Source organism: Salmo salar, chromosome ssa06 (genome assembly GCF_905237065.1).
Source record: "Salmo salar chromosome ssa06, Ssal_v3.1, whole genome shotgun sequence".
Lineage (NCBI taxonomy): Eukaryota > Metazoa > Chordata > Actinopteri > Salmoniformes > Salmonidae > Salmo > Salmo salar.
In genome coordinates this window covers 9,159,641-9,177,441 of record NC_059447.1, presented here as the reverse complement: position 1 = coordinate 9,177,441, position 17,801 = coordinate 9,159,641, and the positions used below count along the sequence as shown (strand labels likewise).

General features: G+C 43.1%; 1 protein-coding gene across 2 annotated transcripts; it reads right to left on the bottom strand.

Annotated features, from left to right (window-relative positions):
• Positions 1–17,381, bottom strand: LOC106606365 (radical S-adenosyl methionine domain-containing protein 1, mitochondrial-like). 2 transcript variants are annotated; one of them, XR_006770115.1, is made up of 10 exons: positions 16,956–17,381; positions 16,398–16,531; positions 15,588–15,792; positions 14,536–14,758; positions 14,041–14,183; positions 12,236–12,299; positions 11,617–11,764; positions 5,092–5,146; positions 1,905–3,020; positions 1–1,696 (listed from the first exon to the last, which is right to left on the bottom strand). XR_006770115.1 is itself a non-coding variant. In XM_045719704.1 (10 exons), exons 1-10 carry the CDS (start codon positions 17,097–17,099, stop codon positions 1,531–1,533), a joined length of 1,386 nt encoding a protein of 461 aa, XP_045575660.1. In that variant the 5' UTR covers positions 17,100–17,381; the 3' UTR covers positions 1–1,530. The 2 variants fall into 2 exon arrangements, 1 of the variants encoding a protein (XP_045575660.1); XM_045719704.1 differs by having other exon boundaries at positions 2,917–3,020.
• Between the last annotated feature and the right edge of the window lie 420 nt (positions 17,382–17,801).

Below are 17,801 nucleotides of genomic sequence, written 5' to 3'. Positions count from 1 at the left end.
TGCACACAATTTCTTTAATTAGCATGAATGAACATTAATATCAGAATGAATAGTAGAAAGCACTTTACATTTTTATTGAGTAAGAAATTGAACCAACTATGCATTTCTCAGTCTATCTTAATTGGCAATCGGTTATAATTATCCTATTATAAATGTGTTCTTCTTATTAACCCATGTACACTATAACTACAATACACCCAGCGTGTCAAGAGGCCCATCTCAACAAGCCTCCACAACACGCTCCAGTCTACAGTGTTGTGGTGCTGTCTTCATGCTTAAACAACACGCTCCAGTCTACAGTGTTGTGGTGCTGTCTTCATGCTTAAACAACACGCTCCAGTCTACAGTGTTGTGGTGCTGTCTTCATGCTTAAACAACACGCTCCAGTCTACAGTGTTGTGGTGCTGTCTTCATGCTTAAACAACACGCTCCAGTCTACAGTGTTGTGGTGCTGTCTTCATGCTTAAACAACACGCTCCAGACTACAGTGTTGTGGTGCTGTCTTCATGCTTAAACAACACGCTCCAGTCTACAGTGTTGTGGTGCTGTCTTCATGCTTAAACAACACGCTCCAGACTACAGTGTTGTGGTGCTGTCTTCATGCTTAAACAACACGCTCCAGACTCTTCCTGGTGGATTACATGCTGTGTACCTGTCAGACCAAGCCTTTCATCACAGTTGATGGACAACAGAAGGTTTAAGCCTGTCTGTCTAATCTGGGATCTGCTCTGCACCTGGGCCAGATACAGGGACCACGACCACATCACTCTGCCCAAACACACACACACACACACACACACACACACACACACACACACACACACACACACACACACACACACACACACACACACACACACACACACACACACACACACACACACACACACACACACACACACACACACACACACACACACTCTCTCTCTCTCTCTCTCTCTCTCTCTGTCTGTCTCTGCCAGGTGATCCAGCCCCCTGCTCACGCTACATCTTCTCACACTATGATGATGGGGATGCAGAGCTCCAGTAGAGGGACCTTGACAATAACAGTGGTTCACTACAGCTCTGATGACAGATAACTAGATAAGCGTGGAGAAACTGGAGTCCGTGGCACGCTAACCTTCATAAACAACCTATTTAACTGCTGCTTTTGGTAACTGCTTGTCGTGTGTGTGTGTGTGAGATTACCTCTACTACATTGAAGGGGAGAATGATTTGTTCATAGAGGACATGGTGTGGAGAACCTTTCCTGAGTCCCGACAGCATCCTGTTCAACTGTAAATATCCTGTACAGAGCTTTATCAGCATCTCAGGCCCATCTAACCTGTCACTGATCAGAACATGGTGCCTACAGTTTAGTGTTATCTTACTGCAGCTGATCTACTTCATCAGTGTAGATGATAGATTTGACCAATATCTACAGTTCATAGTGGCTGCCGGGTCAGTCTCCGGGTCAGTCTCCGGGTCAGTCTCCGGGTCAGTCTCCGGGTCAGTCTCCGGGTCAGTCTCCGGGTCAGTCTCCCCTGTCTGTCAGCCAGGCTTGGAGACCCTCTGTCCTCCATCTCTCTGGTCTCCTATGGTGGCCCCCCTGGCCTGCTGCTCCTGGAGACCCTGGGTGTAAGCCTCCAGCAGCAGCAGCAGAGTGGGTAACATGCTGTCCAGTAAGGCCAGGCCCTGCCACGAGCACCGCAGACCCCTACACACAAGACAAAAGGGGTTGTCAGTGTTTCCCAAACTCAGTCCCGGGGACCCCAAGGGGTGCACGTTTTGGTTTTTGCCCCTACCACTACACAGCTGATTCAAATAGACTCATACAGACACGGAGATACAACTACTGGGTCCCACTTTAAACAAACCACAAGTTATAAGGATTAGAAGACCTGTCTGTTGAAGGTCTGGGTTACCTGTCATCCAGGATTAGAACGCCTGTCTGTTGAAGGTCTGGGTTACCTGTCATCCAGGATTAGAACGCCTGTCTGTTGAAGGTCTGGGTTACCTGTCATCCAGGATTAGAAGACCTGTCTGTTGAAGGTCTGGGTTACCTGTCATCCAGGATTAGAACGCCTGTCTGCTGAAGGTCTGGGTTACCTGTCATCCAGGATTAGAAGACCTGTCTGTTGAAGGTCTGGGTTACCTGTCATCCAGGATTAGAAGACCTGTCTGTTGAAGGTCTGGGTTACCTGTCATCCAGGATTAGAATGCCTGTCTGCTGAAGGTCTGGGTTACCTGTCATCCAGGATTAGAAGACCTGTCTGTTGAAGGTCTGGGTTACCTGTCATCCAGGATTAGAACGCCTGTCTGCTGAAGGTCTGGGTTACCTGTCATCCAGGATTAGAAGACCTGTCTGTTGAAGGTCTGGGTTACCTGTCATCCAGGATTAGAAGACCTGTCTGTTGAAGGTCTGGGTTACCTGTCATCCAGGATTAGAACGCCTGTCTGCTGAAGGTCTGGGTTACCTGTCATCCAGGATTAGAAGACCTGTCTGTTGAAGGTCTGGGTTACCTGTCATCCAGGATTAGAAGACCTGTCTGTTGAAGGTCTGGGTTACCTGTCATCCAGGATTAGAACGCCTGTCTGCTGAAGGTCTGGGTTACCTGTCATCCAGGATTAGAAGACCTGTCTGTTGAAGGTCTGGGTTACCTGTCATCCAGGATTAGAAGACCTGTCTGTTGAAGGTCTGGGTTACCTGTCATCCAGGATTAGAACGCCTGTCTGTTGAAGGTCTGGGTTACCTGTCATCCAGGATTAGAACGCCTGTCTGCTGAAGGTCTGGGTTACCTGTCATCCAGGATTAGAACGCCTGTCTGTTGAAGGTCTGGGTTACCTGTCATCCAGGATTAGAAGACCTGTCTGTTGAAGGTCTGGGTTACCTGTCATCCAGGATTAGAAGACCTGTCTGTTGAAGGTCTGGGTTACCTGTCATCCAGGATTAGAACGCCTGTCTGTTGAAGGTCTTGTACTTCAGAGGATGAGCTGAGAATCTGGTGTAGATCTGCCCTGGGACTGAACAACTGCCAATGCTGCCACAGAAATAGCATGAATCAGAGACATAAAGACAGATGTAGACAGGAAGTAAGGTGAACCAGAGACATGAAGACAGATGTAGACAGGAAGTAAGGTGAACCAGAGACATGAAGACAGATGTAGACAGGAAGTAAGGTGAACCAGAGACATAAAGACAGAAAGTAAGGTGAACAAGAGACATAAAGACAGAAAGTAAGGTGAACCAGAGACATAAAGACAGAAAGTAAGGTGAACCAGAGACATAAAGACAGAAAGTAAGGTGAACCAGAGACATAAAGACAGAAAGTAAGGTGAACCAGAGACATAAAGACAGAAAGTAAGGTGAACCAGAGACATAAAGACAGAAAGTAAGGTGAACCAGAGACATAAAGACAGAAAGTAAGGTGAACCAGAGACATAAAGACAGAAAGTAAGGTGAACAAGAGACATAAAGACAGAAAGTAAGGTGAACCAGAGACATAAAGACAGAAAGTAAGGTGAACCAGAGACATAAAGACAGAAAGTAAGGTGAACAAGAGACATAAAGACAGAAAGTAAGGTGAACCAGAGACATAAAGACAGAAAGTAAGGTGAACCAGAGACATAAAGACAGAAAGTAAGGTGAACCAGAGACATAAAGACAGAAAGTAAGGTGAACCAGAGACATAAAGACAGAAAGTAAGGTGAACCAGAGACATAAAGACAGAAAGTAAGGTGAACCAGAGACATAAAGACAGAAAGTAAGGTGAACCAGAGACATAAAGACAGAAAGTAAGGTGAACCAGAGACATAAAGACAGAAAGTAAGGTGAACAAGAGACATAAAGACAGAAAGTAAGGTGAACAAGAGACAAAGACAGAAAGTAAGGTGAACCAGAGACATAAAGACAGAAAGTAAGGTGAACCAGAGACATAAAGACAGAAAGTAAGGTGAACCAGAGACATAAAGACAGAAAGTAAGGTGAACCAGAAAAAATGGTGTGAACATACAAATACTGAACACAACATCAGGTTAAAAAAAATGCTTTTATCACTGATGGCCCCTATTGATGCAAACAATGAATCTAGAAACAACTGAAACCTCCTCTTGTGTATATATATATACTGTATAGTATGTGGACAGACTATGTAAACATAATCTGACCAAATTATGTGAGATTTTTGGTTCTGGGTTAACTGAGATTACCTGGTGGGTGATGCCGTCAGTATTCTGGGTTAAACGAGACTACCTGGTGAGTGATGCCGTCAGTATTCTGGGTTAACTGAGATTACCTGGTGGGTGATGCCGTCAGTATTCTGGGTTAACTGAGATTACCTGGTGAGTGATGTCGTCAGTATTCTGGGTTAACCGAGATTACCTGGTGAGTGATGCCGTCAGTATTCTGGGTTAACCGAGATTACCTGGTGGGTGATGCCGTCAGTATTCTGGGTTAACTGAGATTACCTGGTGAGTGATGTCGTCAGTATTCTGGGTTAACCGAGATTACCTGGTGGGTGATGCCGTCAGTATTCTGAGTTAACTGAGATTACCTGGTGAGTGATGTCGTCAGTATTCTGGGTTAACCGAGATTACCTGGTGAGTGATGCCGTCAGTATTCTGGGTTAACCGAGATTACCTGGTGAGTGATGCCGTCAGTATTCTGGGTTAACCGAGATTACCTGGTGAGTGATGTCGTCAGTATTCTGGGTTAAACGAGATTACCTGGTGAGTGATGTCGTCAGTATTCTGGGTTAACCGAGATTACCTGGTGAGTGATGCCGTCAGTATTCTGGGTTAAACGAGATTACCTGGTGAGTGATGTCGTCAGTATTCTGGGTTAACCGAGATTACCTGGTGAGTGATGCCGTCAGTATTCTGGGTTAACCGAGATTACCTGGTGAGTGATGCCGTCAGTATTCTGGGTTAACCGAGATTACCTGGTGAGTGATGCCGTCAGTATTCTGGGTTAACTGAGATTACCTGGTGGGTGATGCCGTCAGTATTCTGGGTTAACTGAGATTACCTGGTGAGTGATGCCGTCAGTATTCTGGGTTAACTGAGATTACCTGGTGGGTGATGCCGTCAGTATTCTGGGTTAACTGAGATTACCTGGTGAGTGATGCCGTCAACCAAACGCAGTCCCATGACCAACACTTCCTCCAATCTGCAATCAGTTGAATAAAGTTAACAAGTTGCTACAGTATATCATCTGCCATGCTGTGAGAAAGGAAGCCTTGTCCGAGTCAGAATGGCCCATAGGTCAGCATTTCCTGTTTCTGTAGCGTGAGCACTTGATGTACAAATACAACCCTTGAATAGAATCCCATGTTATGAGTGAGTCTGGAGTATTATTAGAAGTAGGTCATTAATGTGCAGCACCGTATGAACTCTGCAGGTGAACAGTATTATTAGAAGTAGGTCATTAATGTGCAGCACCGTATGAACTCTGCAGGTGAACAGTATTATTAGAAGTAGGTCATTCATGTGCAGCACCGTATGAACTCTGCAGGTGAACAGTATTATTAGAAGTAGGTCATTAATGTGCAGCACCGTATGAACTCTGCAGGTGAACAGTATTATTAGAAGTAGGTCATTAATGTGCAGCACCGTATGAACTCTGCAGGTCAACAGTATTATTAGAAGTAGGTCATTCATGTGCAGCACCGTATGAACTCTGCAGGTGAACAGTATTATTAGAAGTAGGTCATTAATGTGCAGCACCGTATGAACTCTGCAGGTGAACAGTATTATTAGAATTAGGTCATTAATGTGCAGCACCGTATGAACTCTGCAGGTGAACAGTATTATTAGAAGTAGGTCATTCATGTGCAGCACCGTATGAACTCTGCAGGTGAACAGTATTATTAGAAGTAGGTCATTAATGTGCAGCACCGTATGAACTCTGCAGGTGAACAGTATTATTAGAATTAGGTCATTAATGTGCAGCACCGTATGAACTCTGCAGGTGAACAGTATTATTAGAAGTAGGTCATTAATGTGCAGCACCGTATGAACTCTGCAGGTGAACAGTATTATTAGAAGTAGGTCATTCATGTGCAGCACCGTATGAACTCTGCAGGTCAACAGTATTATTAGAAGTAGGTCATTAATGTGCAGCACCGTATGAACTCTGCAGGTGAACAGTATTATTAGAAGTAGGTCATTAATGTGCAGCACCGTATGAACTCTGCAGGTGAACAGTATTATTAGAAGTAGGTCATTAATGTGCAGCACCGTATGAACTCTGCAGGTGAACAGTATTATTAGAAGTAGGTCATTAATGTGCAGCACCGTATGAACTCTGCAGGTGAACAGTATTATTAGAAGTAGGTCATTAATGTGCAGCACCGTATGAACTCTGCAGGTGAACAGTATTATTAGAAGTAGGTCATTAATGTGCAGCACCGTATGAACTCTGCAGGTGAACAGTATTATTAGAAGTAGGTCATTCATGTGCAGCACCGTATGAACTCTGCAGGTGAACAGTATTATTAGAAGTAGGTCATTAATGTGCAGCACCGTATGAACTCTGCAGGTGAACAGTATTATTAGAAGTAGGTCATTAATGTGCAGCACCGTATGAACTCTGCAGGTGAACAGTATTATTAGAAGTAGGTCATTAATGTGCAGCACCGTATGAACTCTGCAGGTGAACAGTATTATTAGAAGTAGGTCATTCATGTGCAGCACCGTATGAACTCTGCAGGTGAACAGTATTATTAGAAGTAGGTCATTCATGTGCAGCACCGTATGAACTCTGCAGGTGAACAGTATTATTAGAAGTAGGTCATTAATGTGCAGCACCGTATGAACTCTGCAGGTGAACAGTATTATTAGAAGTAGGTCATTAATGTGCAGCACCGTATGAACTCTGCAGGTGAACAGTATTATTAGAAGTAGGTCATTAATGTGCAGCACCGTATGAACTCTGCAGGTGAACAGTATTATTAGAAGTAGGTCATTCATGTGCAGCACCGTATGAACTCTGCAGGTGAACAGTATTATTAGAAGTAGGTCATTAATGTGCAGCACCGTATGAACTCTGCAGGTGAACAGTATTATTAGAAGTAGGTCATTAATGTGCAGCACCGTATGAACTCTGCAGGTGAACAGTATTATTAGAAGTAGGTCATTAATGTGCAGCACCGTATGAACTCTGCAGGTGAACAGTATTATTAGAAGTAGGTCATTAATGTGCAGCACCGTATGAACTCTGCAGGTGAACAGTATTATTAGAAGTAGGTCATTAATGTGCAGCACCGTATGAACTCTGCAGGTGAACAGTATTATTAGAAGTAGGTCATTAATGTGCAGCACCGTATGAACTCTGCAGGTGAACAGTATTATTAGAAGTAGGTCATTCATGTGCAGCACCGTATGAACTCTGCAGGTGAACAGTATTATTAGAAGTAGGTCATTAATGTGCAGCACCGTATGAACTCTGCAGGTGAACAGTATTATTAGAAGTAGGTCATTAATGTGCAGCACCGTATGAACTCTGCAGGTGAACAGTATTATTAGAAGTAGGTCATTAATGTGCAGCACCGTATGAACTCTGCAGGTGAACAGTATTATTAGAAGTAGGTCATTAATGTGCAGCACCGTATGAACTCTGCAGGTGAACAGTATTATTAGAAGTAGGTCATTAATGTGCAGCACCGTATGAACTCTGCAGGTGAACAGTATTATTAGAAGTAGGTCATTCATGTGCAGCACCGTATGAACTCTGCAGGTGAACAGTATTATTAGAAGTAGGTCATTCATGTGCAGCACCGTATGAACTCTGCAGGTGAACAGTATTATTAGAAGTAGGTCATTCATGTGCAGCACCGTATGAACTCTGCAGGTGAACAGTATTATTAGAAGTAGGTCATTAATGTGCAGCACCGTATGAACTCTGCAGGTGAACAGTATTATTAGAAGTAGGTCATTAATGTGCAGCACCGTATGAACTCTGCAGGTGAACAGTATTATTAGAAGTAGGTCATTAATGTGCAGCACCGTATGAACTCTGCAGGTGAACAGTATTATTAGAAGTAGGTCATTAATGTGCAGCACCGTATGAACTCTGCAGGTGAACAGTATTATTAGAAGTAGGTCATTAATGTGCAGCACCGTATGAACTCTGCAGGTGAACAGTATTATTAGAAGTAGGTCATTAATGTGCAGCACCATATGAACTCTGCAGGTGAACAGTATTATTAGAAGTAGGTCATTAATGTGCAGCACCGTATGAACTCTGCAGGTGAACAGTATTATTAGAAGTAGGTCATTAATGTGCAGCACCGTATGAACTCTGCAGGTGAACAGTATTATTAGAAGTAGGTCATTAATGTGCAGCACCGTATGAACTCTGCAGGTGAACAGTATTATTAGAAGTAGGTCATTAATGTGCAGCACCGTATGAACTCTGCAGGTGAACAGTATTATTAGAAGTAGGTCATTAATGTGCAGCACCATATGAACTCTGCAGGTGAACAGTATTATTAGAAGTAGGTCATTAATGTGCAGCACCGTATGAACTCTGCAGGTGAACAGTATTATTAGAAGTAGGTCATTCATGTGCAGCACCGTATGAACTCTGCAGGTCAACAGTATTATTAGAAGTAGGTCATTAATGTGCAGCACCGTATGAACTCTGCAGGTGAACAGTATTATTAGAAGTAGGTCATTAATGTGCAGCACCGTATGAACTCTGCAGGTGAACAGTATTATTAGAATTAGGTCATTAATGTGCAGCACCGTATGAACTCTGCAGGTGAACAGTATTATTAGAAGTAGGTCATTAATGTGCAGCACCGTATGAACTCTGCAGGTGAACAGTATTATTAGAAGTAGGTCATTAATGTGCAGCACCGTATGAACTCTGCAGGTGAACAGTATTATTAGAAGTAGGTCATTAATGTGCAGCACCGTATGAACTCTGCAGGTGAACAGTATTATTAGAAGTAGGTCATTCATGTGCAGCACCGTATGAACTGTGCAGGTCAACAGTATTATTAGAAGTAGGTCATTAATGTGCAGCACCGTATGAACTCTGCAGGTGAACAGTATTATTAGAAGTAGGTCATTCATGTGCAGCACCGTATGAACTCTGCAGGTGAACAGTATTATTAGAAGTAGGTCATTAATGTGCAGCACCGTATGAACTCTGCAGGTGAACAGTATTATTAGAAGTAGGTCATTAATGTGCAGCACCGTATGAACTCTGCAGGTGAACAGTATTATTAGAAGTAGGTCATTAATGTGCAGCACCGTATGAACTCTGCAGGTGAACAGTATTATTAGAAGTAGGTCATTAATGTGCAGCACCGTATGAACTCTGCAGGTCAACAGTATTATTAGAAGTAGGTCATTAATGTGCAGCACCATATGAACTCTGCAGGTGAACAGTATTATTAGAAGTAGGTCATTAATGTGCAGCACCGTATGAACTCTGCAGGTGAACAGTATTATTAGAAGTAGGTCATTAATGTGCAGCACCGTATGAACTCTGCAGGTGAACAGTATTATTAGAAGTAGGTCATTAATGTGCAGCACCGTATGAACTCTGCAGGTCAACAGTATTATTAGAAGTAGGTCATTAATGTGCAGCACCGTATGAACTCTGCAGGTGAACAGTATTATTAGAAGTAGGTCATTAATGTGCAGCACCGTATGAACTCTGCAGGTGAACAGTATTATTAGAAGTAGGTCATTAATGTGCAGCACCGTATGAACTCTGCAGGTGAACAGTATTATTAGAAGTAGGTCATTAATGTGCAGCACCGTATGAACTCTGCAGGTGAACAGTATTATTAGAAGTAGGTCATTAATGTGCAGCACCGTATGAACTCTGCAGGTGAACAGTATTATTAGAAGTAGGTCATTAATGTGCAGCACCGTATGAACTCTGCAGGTGAACAGTATTATTAGAAGTAGGTCATTAATGTGCAGCACCGTATGAACTCTGCAGGTGAACAGTATTATTAGAAGTAGGTCATTAATGTGCAGCACCGTATGAACTCTGCAGGTGAACAGTATTATTAGAAGTAGGTCATTAATGTGCAGCACCGTATGAACTCTGCAGGTGAACAGTATTATTAGAAGTAGGTCATTAATGTGCAGCACCGTATGAACTCTGCAGGTGAACAGTATTATTAGAAGTAGGTCATTAATGTGCAGCACCGTATGAACTCTGCAGGTGAACAGTATTATTAGAAGTAGGTCATTAATGTGCAGCACCGTATGAACTCTGCAGGTGAACAGTATTATTAGAAGTAGGTCATTAATGTGCAGCACCGTATGAACTCTGCAGGTGAACAGTATTATTAGAAGTAGGTCATTAATGTGCAGCACCGTATGAACTCTGCAGGTGAACAGTATTATTAGAAGTAGGTCATTAATGTGCAGCACCGTATGAACTCTGCAGGTGAACAGTATTATTAGAAGTAGGTCATTAATGTGCAGCACCGTATGAACTCTGCAGGTCAACAGTATTATTAGAAGTAGGTCATTAATGTGCAGCACCATATGAACTCTGCAGGTGAACAGTATTATTAGAAGTAGGTCATTAATGTGCAGCACCATATGAACTCTGCAGGTGAACAGTATTATTAGAAGTAGGTCATTAATGTGCAGCACCGTATGAACTCTGCAGGTCAACAGTATTATTAGAAATAGGTCATTAATGTGCAGCACCGTATGAACTCTGCAGGTGAACAGTATTATTAGAAGTAGGTCATTAATGTGCAGCACCATATGAACTCTGCAGGTGAACAGTATTATTAGAAGTAGGTCATTCATGTGCAGCACCGTATGAACTCTGCAGGTGAACAGTATTATTAGAAGTAGGTCATTAATGTGCAGCACCGTATGAACTCTGCAGGTGAACAGTATTATTAGAAGTAGGTCATTAATGTGCAGCACCGTATGAACTCTGCAGGTGAACAGTATTATTAGAAGTAGGTCATTAATGTGCAGCACCGTATGAACTCTGCAGGTGAACAGTATTATTAGAAGTAGGTCATTAATGTGCAGCACCGTATGAACTCTGCAGGTGAACAGTATTATTAGAAGTAGGTCATTAATGTGCAGCACCGTATGAACTCTGCAGGTGAACAGTATTATTAGAAGTAGGTCATTAATGTGCAGCACCGTATGAACTCTGCAGGTGAACAGTATTATTAGAAGTAGGTCATTAATGTGCAGCACCGTATGAACTCTGCAGGTGAACAGTATTATTAGAAGTAGGTCATTAATGTGCAGCACCGTATGAACTCTGCAGGTGAACAGTCTGAAGAGCAGACAGTAGATCAGCTGACTCAGTCAACCAGTCTGTCTATGCCCTCTATTGGCTGATATTGAGAGTGCACTTACTGATTTTTTAAGCGTCATGAAATGTGATAGTTTGTTATTCCCGATCTAGTGACGAGAAGCTTATCGCGATGACGTGGCACGACACGATTTTCTGTTTGCACAGACGGACCACTTAGAAGTCAAATCATGGTGAAAATAGTTATCTTACCCACTCAGAGATCATAGATTATTAACAAATTGACAGGAGTTTCATTCTGGAGTGGATTATCCCTTTAATGAGCAGCACGGTGTGAACTCTGCAGGTAAACAGCCTGAAGCGGAAAGTAGTTGACTCACAGTCCCAGGTGGGTGAGGGGTATCCTGCGTCGAGTCCCGTGACCCCTCTGCTGCACCTCTCTCAACCAGACATCAGGCTCCAGAGTCTGGGTGCGGGCCTCTCGACACACATCCTCCTCTCCATGGGGGACGAAGCGACCATGGGCACCTGGCAGACAGAAGAGTCCCACTTCAAATAAACAACCACTGATAAAGGCTTTATAGAGCATTCATAACGGTGTTATAGAGCATTCATAACGGTGATATAGAGCATTCATAGTCTTTAGAGCATTCATTGCGGTGTTATAGGGCATTCATAACGGTGTTATAGAGCATTCATAACGTCTTTATAGAGCATTCATAAAGGTGTTATAGAACATTCATAAAGTTTTTATAAAGCATTCATAAAGGTGTTATAAAGCATTCATAGTCTTTACAGAGCATTCATAAAGGTGTTATAGAACATTCATAAAGTCTTTATAAAGCATTCATAAAGGTGTTATAAAGCATTCATAGTCTTTACAGAGCATTCATAAAGGTGTTATAGAACATTCATAAAGTATTCATAAAGCATTCATAAAGGTGTTATAAAGCATTCATAAAGGTGTTATAAAGCATTCATAAAGCACTATTAACTCACCTGGGCCCACTCCAAGGTACTGACTGGCCTTCCAGTAGCTCATATTGTGTTGGCTGATGGCACCCTTCAAAACAAACAGAAAATACACAAGGTATATTACAGATGTGTGCTGACTGTAGCAGGTAATATTCATATTCAATAGTTATGACAACCAATACAGCACAGAGAACAGCCTGGTGTTTCTACTGCAGAGTTTTCTACTAAAGGTATTTCTACAGCAGGGTTTTCTACTAAAGGTATTTCTACTGCAGGGTTTTCTACTAAAGGTATTTCTACAGCAGGGTTTTCTACTAAAGGTATTTCTACTGCAGGGTTTTCTACTAAAGGTATTTCTACTGCAGGGTTTTCTACTAAAGGTATTCCTACTGCAGGGTTTTCTACTAAATGAATTTCTACTGCAGGGTTTTCTACTAAAGGTATTTCTACTAAAGGTATTTCTACAGCAGGGTTTTCTACTAAAGGTATTTCTACAGCAGGGTTTTCTACTAAATGAATTTCTACAGCAGGGTTTTCTACTAAAAGTATTTCTACTGCAGGGTTTTCTACTAAATTAATTTCTACAGCAGGGTTTTCTACTAAAAGTATTTCTACTGTAGGGTTTTTTACTAAAGGTATTCCTACTGCAGGGTTTTCTACTAAATGAATTTCTACAGCAGGGTTTTCTACTAAATTAATTTCTACAACAGGGTTTTCTACTTAAGGTATTTCTACTGCAGGGTTTTCTACTAAATTAATTTCTACTGCAGGGTTTTCTACTAAATGAAATTCTACAACAGGGTTTTCTACTAAAGTTATTTCTACTGCAGGGTTTTCTACAGCCGGGTTTTCTACTAAATGAATTTCTACAGCAGGGTTTTCTACTAAAAGTATTTATACTGCAGGGTTTTCTACTAAAGGCATTTCTACTGCAGGGTTTTCTACTAAATTAATATCTACAGCAGGGTTTTCTACTAAATTAATTTCTACAACAGGGTTTTCTACTAAAGGTATTTCTACTGCAGGGTTTTCTACTAAATTAATTTCTACTGCAGGGTTTTCTACTAAAGGTATTTCTACTAAAGGTATTTCTACTAAAGGTATTTCTACAGCAGGGTTTTCTACTAAAGGTATTTCTACAGCAGGGTTTTCTACTAAATTAATTTCTACAGCAGGGTTTTCTACTAAATCAATTTCTACAACAGGGTTTTCTACTAAAGGTATTTCTACTGCAGGGGTTTCTACAGCAGGGTTTTCTACTAAATGAATTTCTACAGCAGAGTTTTCTAGTAAATTAAATTCTACTGCAGGGTTTTCTACTAAAAGTATTTCTACTGCAGGGTTTTCTACTAAAGGTATTTCTACTGCAGGGTTTTCTACTAAAAGTATTTCTACTGCAGGGTTTTCTACTAAATGAATTTCTACTGCAGGGTTTTCTACAGCAGGGTTTTCTACTAAATGAATTTCTACTGCAGGGTTTTCTACAGCAGGGTTTTCTCCTAAATTAATTTCTACTGCAGGGTTTTCTACAGCAGGGTTTTCTACTAAAGGTATTTCTACAGCAGGGTTTTCTACAGCAGGGTTTTCTACAGCAGGGTTTTCTACAGCAGGGTTTTCTACTAAAGGTATTTCTACACCAGGGTTTTCTACTAAATTAATTTCTACAGCAGGGTTTTCTACTAAAGGTATTTCTACACCAGGGTTTTCTACTAAAGGTATTTCTACAGCAGGGTTTTCTACTAAATGAATTTCTACACAATTTCTACTATAGCACAGTGGTAGGACAGACACAATGACACACACCCACAGAGAAAGAGAGTAGAACTTACATTTCTTGCAAAGTTGGACACCTCATACTGCAGATAGCCTCTCTTCTGAAGAATCCTCCTGGCTGATTCATACATGACAGCTGTGATGTCATCACTGGGCACGCTCAGTTGGCCTTTCTGGACCTGTCTGAAGAGCTGTGTGCCTGCAGTTGACATGTTTACATTGGAGTCATTTAGCAGCAGAATCTCTTATCCAGAGTGTCTTACAGTCAGGTCATATATTCATTTGGATACCTATTACCTGTCAATCACTACAGCTACTAATTCAACTACAGTAAGTAAAAACAACCACATATCACAGTCACTGCAAGTAAAACCTACAAAATATCTGCAAACTCAGTCTGCTGGGGGCGGTGTAGTGGTGGTGTTCCTGTTACTGTCTCTCCTGTAGTCCTCTCCTCCATCTCCCCATCTCATTTTCTCATCTGTACCTGTCAATTCAACTTCTAAATACCCACGTACAAAAACTCTCAGTGTCAGTAAGAAAAGACATGCCTCTCTCCAGGGTCAGCTGGTACAGGGAGACATGGTCATCACACACCGACAGCAGCTCATCCAATTCCAACTCCCAGGATGCAACACTCTGACCAGGACGTCCAAACATGACGTCGACCGACACCCTACCCGGGCAGAGCCTCCGAGCCTCTGCTACAGTCTGCAAAGCATGCTGGGAGTTATGGTCTCTCCCCAGAACCTTCAGGTCGTCGTCCCGGAGAGACTGTTGGTTGAAAATAAGCAGACATATGAGACATGTAAAAACAGTGTTTCATAAAGCTCAACTTCAGCTCCGCGACCAGCTCCCCGACCTGCTCCACATAGAAAAAGGACAATTTGTTCTCAGAACAAAGCTAGTGATCAGTGACCGACTGTTCAGAACAAAGCTAGTGATCAGTGACCGCCTGTTCAGAACAAAGCTAGTGATCAGTGACTGACTGTTCAGAACAAAGCTAGTGATCAGTGACTGACTGTTCAGAACAAAGCTAGTGATCAGTGACTGACTGTTCAGAACAAAGCTAGTGATCAGTGACTGACTGTTCAGAACAAAGCTAGTGATCAGTGACCGCCTGTTCAGAACAAAGCTAGTGATCAGTGACTGACTGTTCAGAACAAAGCTAGTGATCAGTGACCGCCTGTTCAGAACAAAGCTAGTGATCAGTGACTGACTGTTCAGAACAAAGCTAGTAATCAGTGACTGACTGTTCAGAACAAAGCTAGTGATCAGTGACCGCCTGTTCAGAACAAAGCTAGTGATCAGTGACTGACTGTTCAGAACAAAGCTAGTAATCAGTGACTGACTGTGTTGCATCACACTCTTATCCTCCAGGGACTCCTCCTCTCCTTCCTCCCTTTCCACCATTAACAATGTTTTCTGTTGTTTCAGTTTCCGTAGCAGAAAAGGTTTTATGGGAAAGGGTTGCTAGCCTAACCGTTCCCATTAATCTTGTAGCCCAGGGGATGTACAGTAGAAGGACGTACTTCAACACTTCTGAGAACGCTTTCTGGAAATCTACTATGTGCAACTGACTGAACACCAGCCTTAATCTCACCTGCACCCCGATGGAAAAACGGTTGACACCAGCATGGAGGAAGTCCTCCAACTTAGAGCTTCCTACGGGGGTGGGGTTGACCTCCAGAGTGACCTCCGCCTCCTCTGATAGTCCAGCGTGCCTGGCAACTGTCTCTAGGACCGCAGCGATAGTGGAGGGGTGGGCCAGGCTAGGAGTCCCACCTCCAAAAAACACAGAGGTGATCCTGAAGATGAGAGAGACATGGAGAGAGAGAAAGAGAGAGAGAGGGGGGGAGACAGAGAGAGAGAGTTAGAAAGAGACATGGAGAGAGAGAGAGACAGGGAGAGAGACAGGGAGAGAGAGAGAGAGAGAGAGAGAGACAGGGAGACAGAGAGAGAGAGACAGGGAGACAGAGACAGAGAGAGACAGGGAGAGACAGGGAGAGACAGAGAGAGAGACAGGGAGAGAGACAGGGAGAGAGAGAGAGAGGGAGACAGAGAGAGAGACAGGGAGAGACAGACAGAGAGAGAGAGACAGGGAGAGAGAGACAGGGAGACAGGGAGAGAGAGAGAGGGAGACATGGAGAGAGAGACAGAGAGGGAGAAAGACAGAGAGATGTTAAAATAGAAAGAAGAAAAAAGACTATTGTGTTTGGAGTTGAACTCCAGGAGGTGGAGGAGCAGCCTGAGTCTGAAAATGGCCCCCTGTTCCCTCCATAGTCAGCCTTAGGCACTCTGGAAATAGTGCACTGTTTAGGGAATAGGGTGCCATTTCAGATGTTCCCATGGAGACACTAAAGCTAAAGGTGATGGCCCACAGAGGAGGGTTGAATTTAGACGGTAAACCTACCGGGACACCTGGCTGAGCTTTAGTAAGGTCTCCGTCTCCCTCTGGAGACACTCCAACATGACGTCCTGCTTGTCAGAGCGAGGGATGTACTTGTTGAAGTTACAGTAGAAGCATCTCTTCAGACAGTAAGGCCACTATGAACAGGAGAGGATCAGGGTTAATATCAGGGATGTACTTGTTGTTACAGTAGACAGAGGAGGCTGGTGGGAGGAGCTATAGGAGGACAGGCTCATTGTAATGGTTGGAGTGGACTCAATAGAACTGAGTCCAACACACTGTTCCCATGTGTTAGGCACCATTTCATTTTTTAAACATTTAACCTTTATTTAACTAGGCAAGTCAGTTAAGAACAAATTCTTATTTACAATGATGGCCTAACCCGGCCAAACCCGGACGACGCTGGGCCAATTGTGCACCGCCCTATGGGACTACCAATCACGGCCGCCTATAGCATCTCCCACCAGCCTCCTCTGCAGTAGGCACATCCCTTCAGACAGTATGGCCACTGTGTGTGTGTGTGGTGGGGTGTGTGGTGGGGTGGGGTCTACCAATACTCACGTGCACATAGAGTGAAGCCTCCGTTGACAATGGTGGAGAGGAGAAACCGGCTAACGTGGAAACTGCACCACTCACTTCCCTACTGAAACAGCGACCCACGCAGACCGCAGGCCCGCGGACAGCTGTTAAACATGTTTTCAGCATCCTTTCACTCAATATGTGAGCGAATGTCAGACAATCATTTCAAGTTGTTGCACTACTGTACAGTAACGTTACATCGTACGTTGGTTGCCTTTGAACTGTAGCACCTACCACATGCAAGTCAAACTAACCGGTTATTTTGGTAACGATGTATCTATCCGTGATTTACCGCGGTATAATCATAACATGACACAATGTAGCTAAAACGTTACTGTCCACAGACCGTGCAATAGCATGCGATCAACTTCCTACCACAACACACTTCTAGAAACAGGAAGACAACAAACCAATTTCCGTTGTGTAATACCTACTACAACCAGACGGTGGTGCGGTTTCGTTTGATGTAAATTTGCCACCTTGCTGTACTGGCAGAATGATTGGTCAGGCTGATGGGCCAGACCATTCATTTTTCCCAGGGCCAGGAGTTGTTCCTGGTAAAGTAAAGTGCTCGGGAAAAAACTCATCATATATTTTGGCCTCCAAAACAGTCAGGCTATAAGTGTAACTTTATGTAGAGATGTGACCACTGAGCACCATATACAGCTGGCTAATCTCATCTCTAACCATATTGTAGATCGGGAAATGTCAGATGTCTCCAGGCAACAGGTCTGAAATGTAAGAGAAATAGAGCCGTAGCAGGAGTTTGACTATCTAGACGATGTGGATGTGTTCACATGGACCAAACATCATGTTTGGAATCTGAGA

What these genes read in the sequence shown, in the direction of transcription:
- LOC106606365 (XM_045719704.1), bottom strand. Translation starts at nt 17,099, where the DNA reads ATGCTGAAAACATGTTTAACAGCTGTCCGCGGGCCTGCGGTCTGCGTG. An exon ending in AGGCTTCACTCTATGTGCAC is followed by an intron (nt 16,532 to 16,955) that starts GTGAGTATTGGT and finishes TCCTGTTCATAG; the next exon opens with TGGCCTTACTGTCTGAAGAG. An exon ending in GTACCTTGGAGTGGGCCCAG is followed by an intron (nt 11,765 to 12,235) that starts GTGAGTTAATAG and finishes TCTGTCTGCCAG; the next exon opens with GTGCCCATGGTCGCTTCGTC.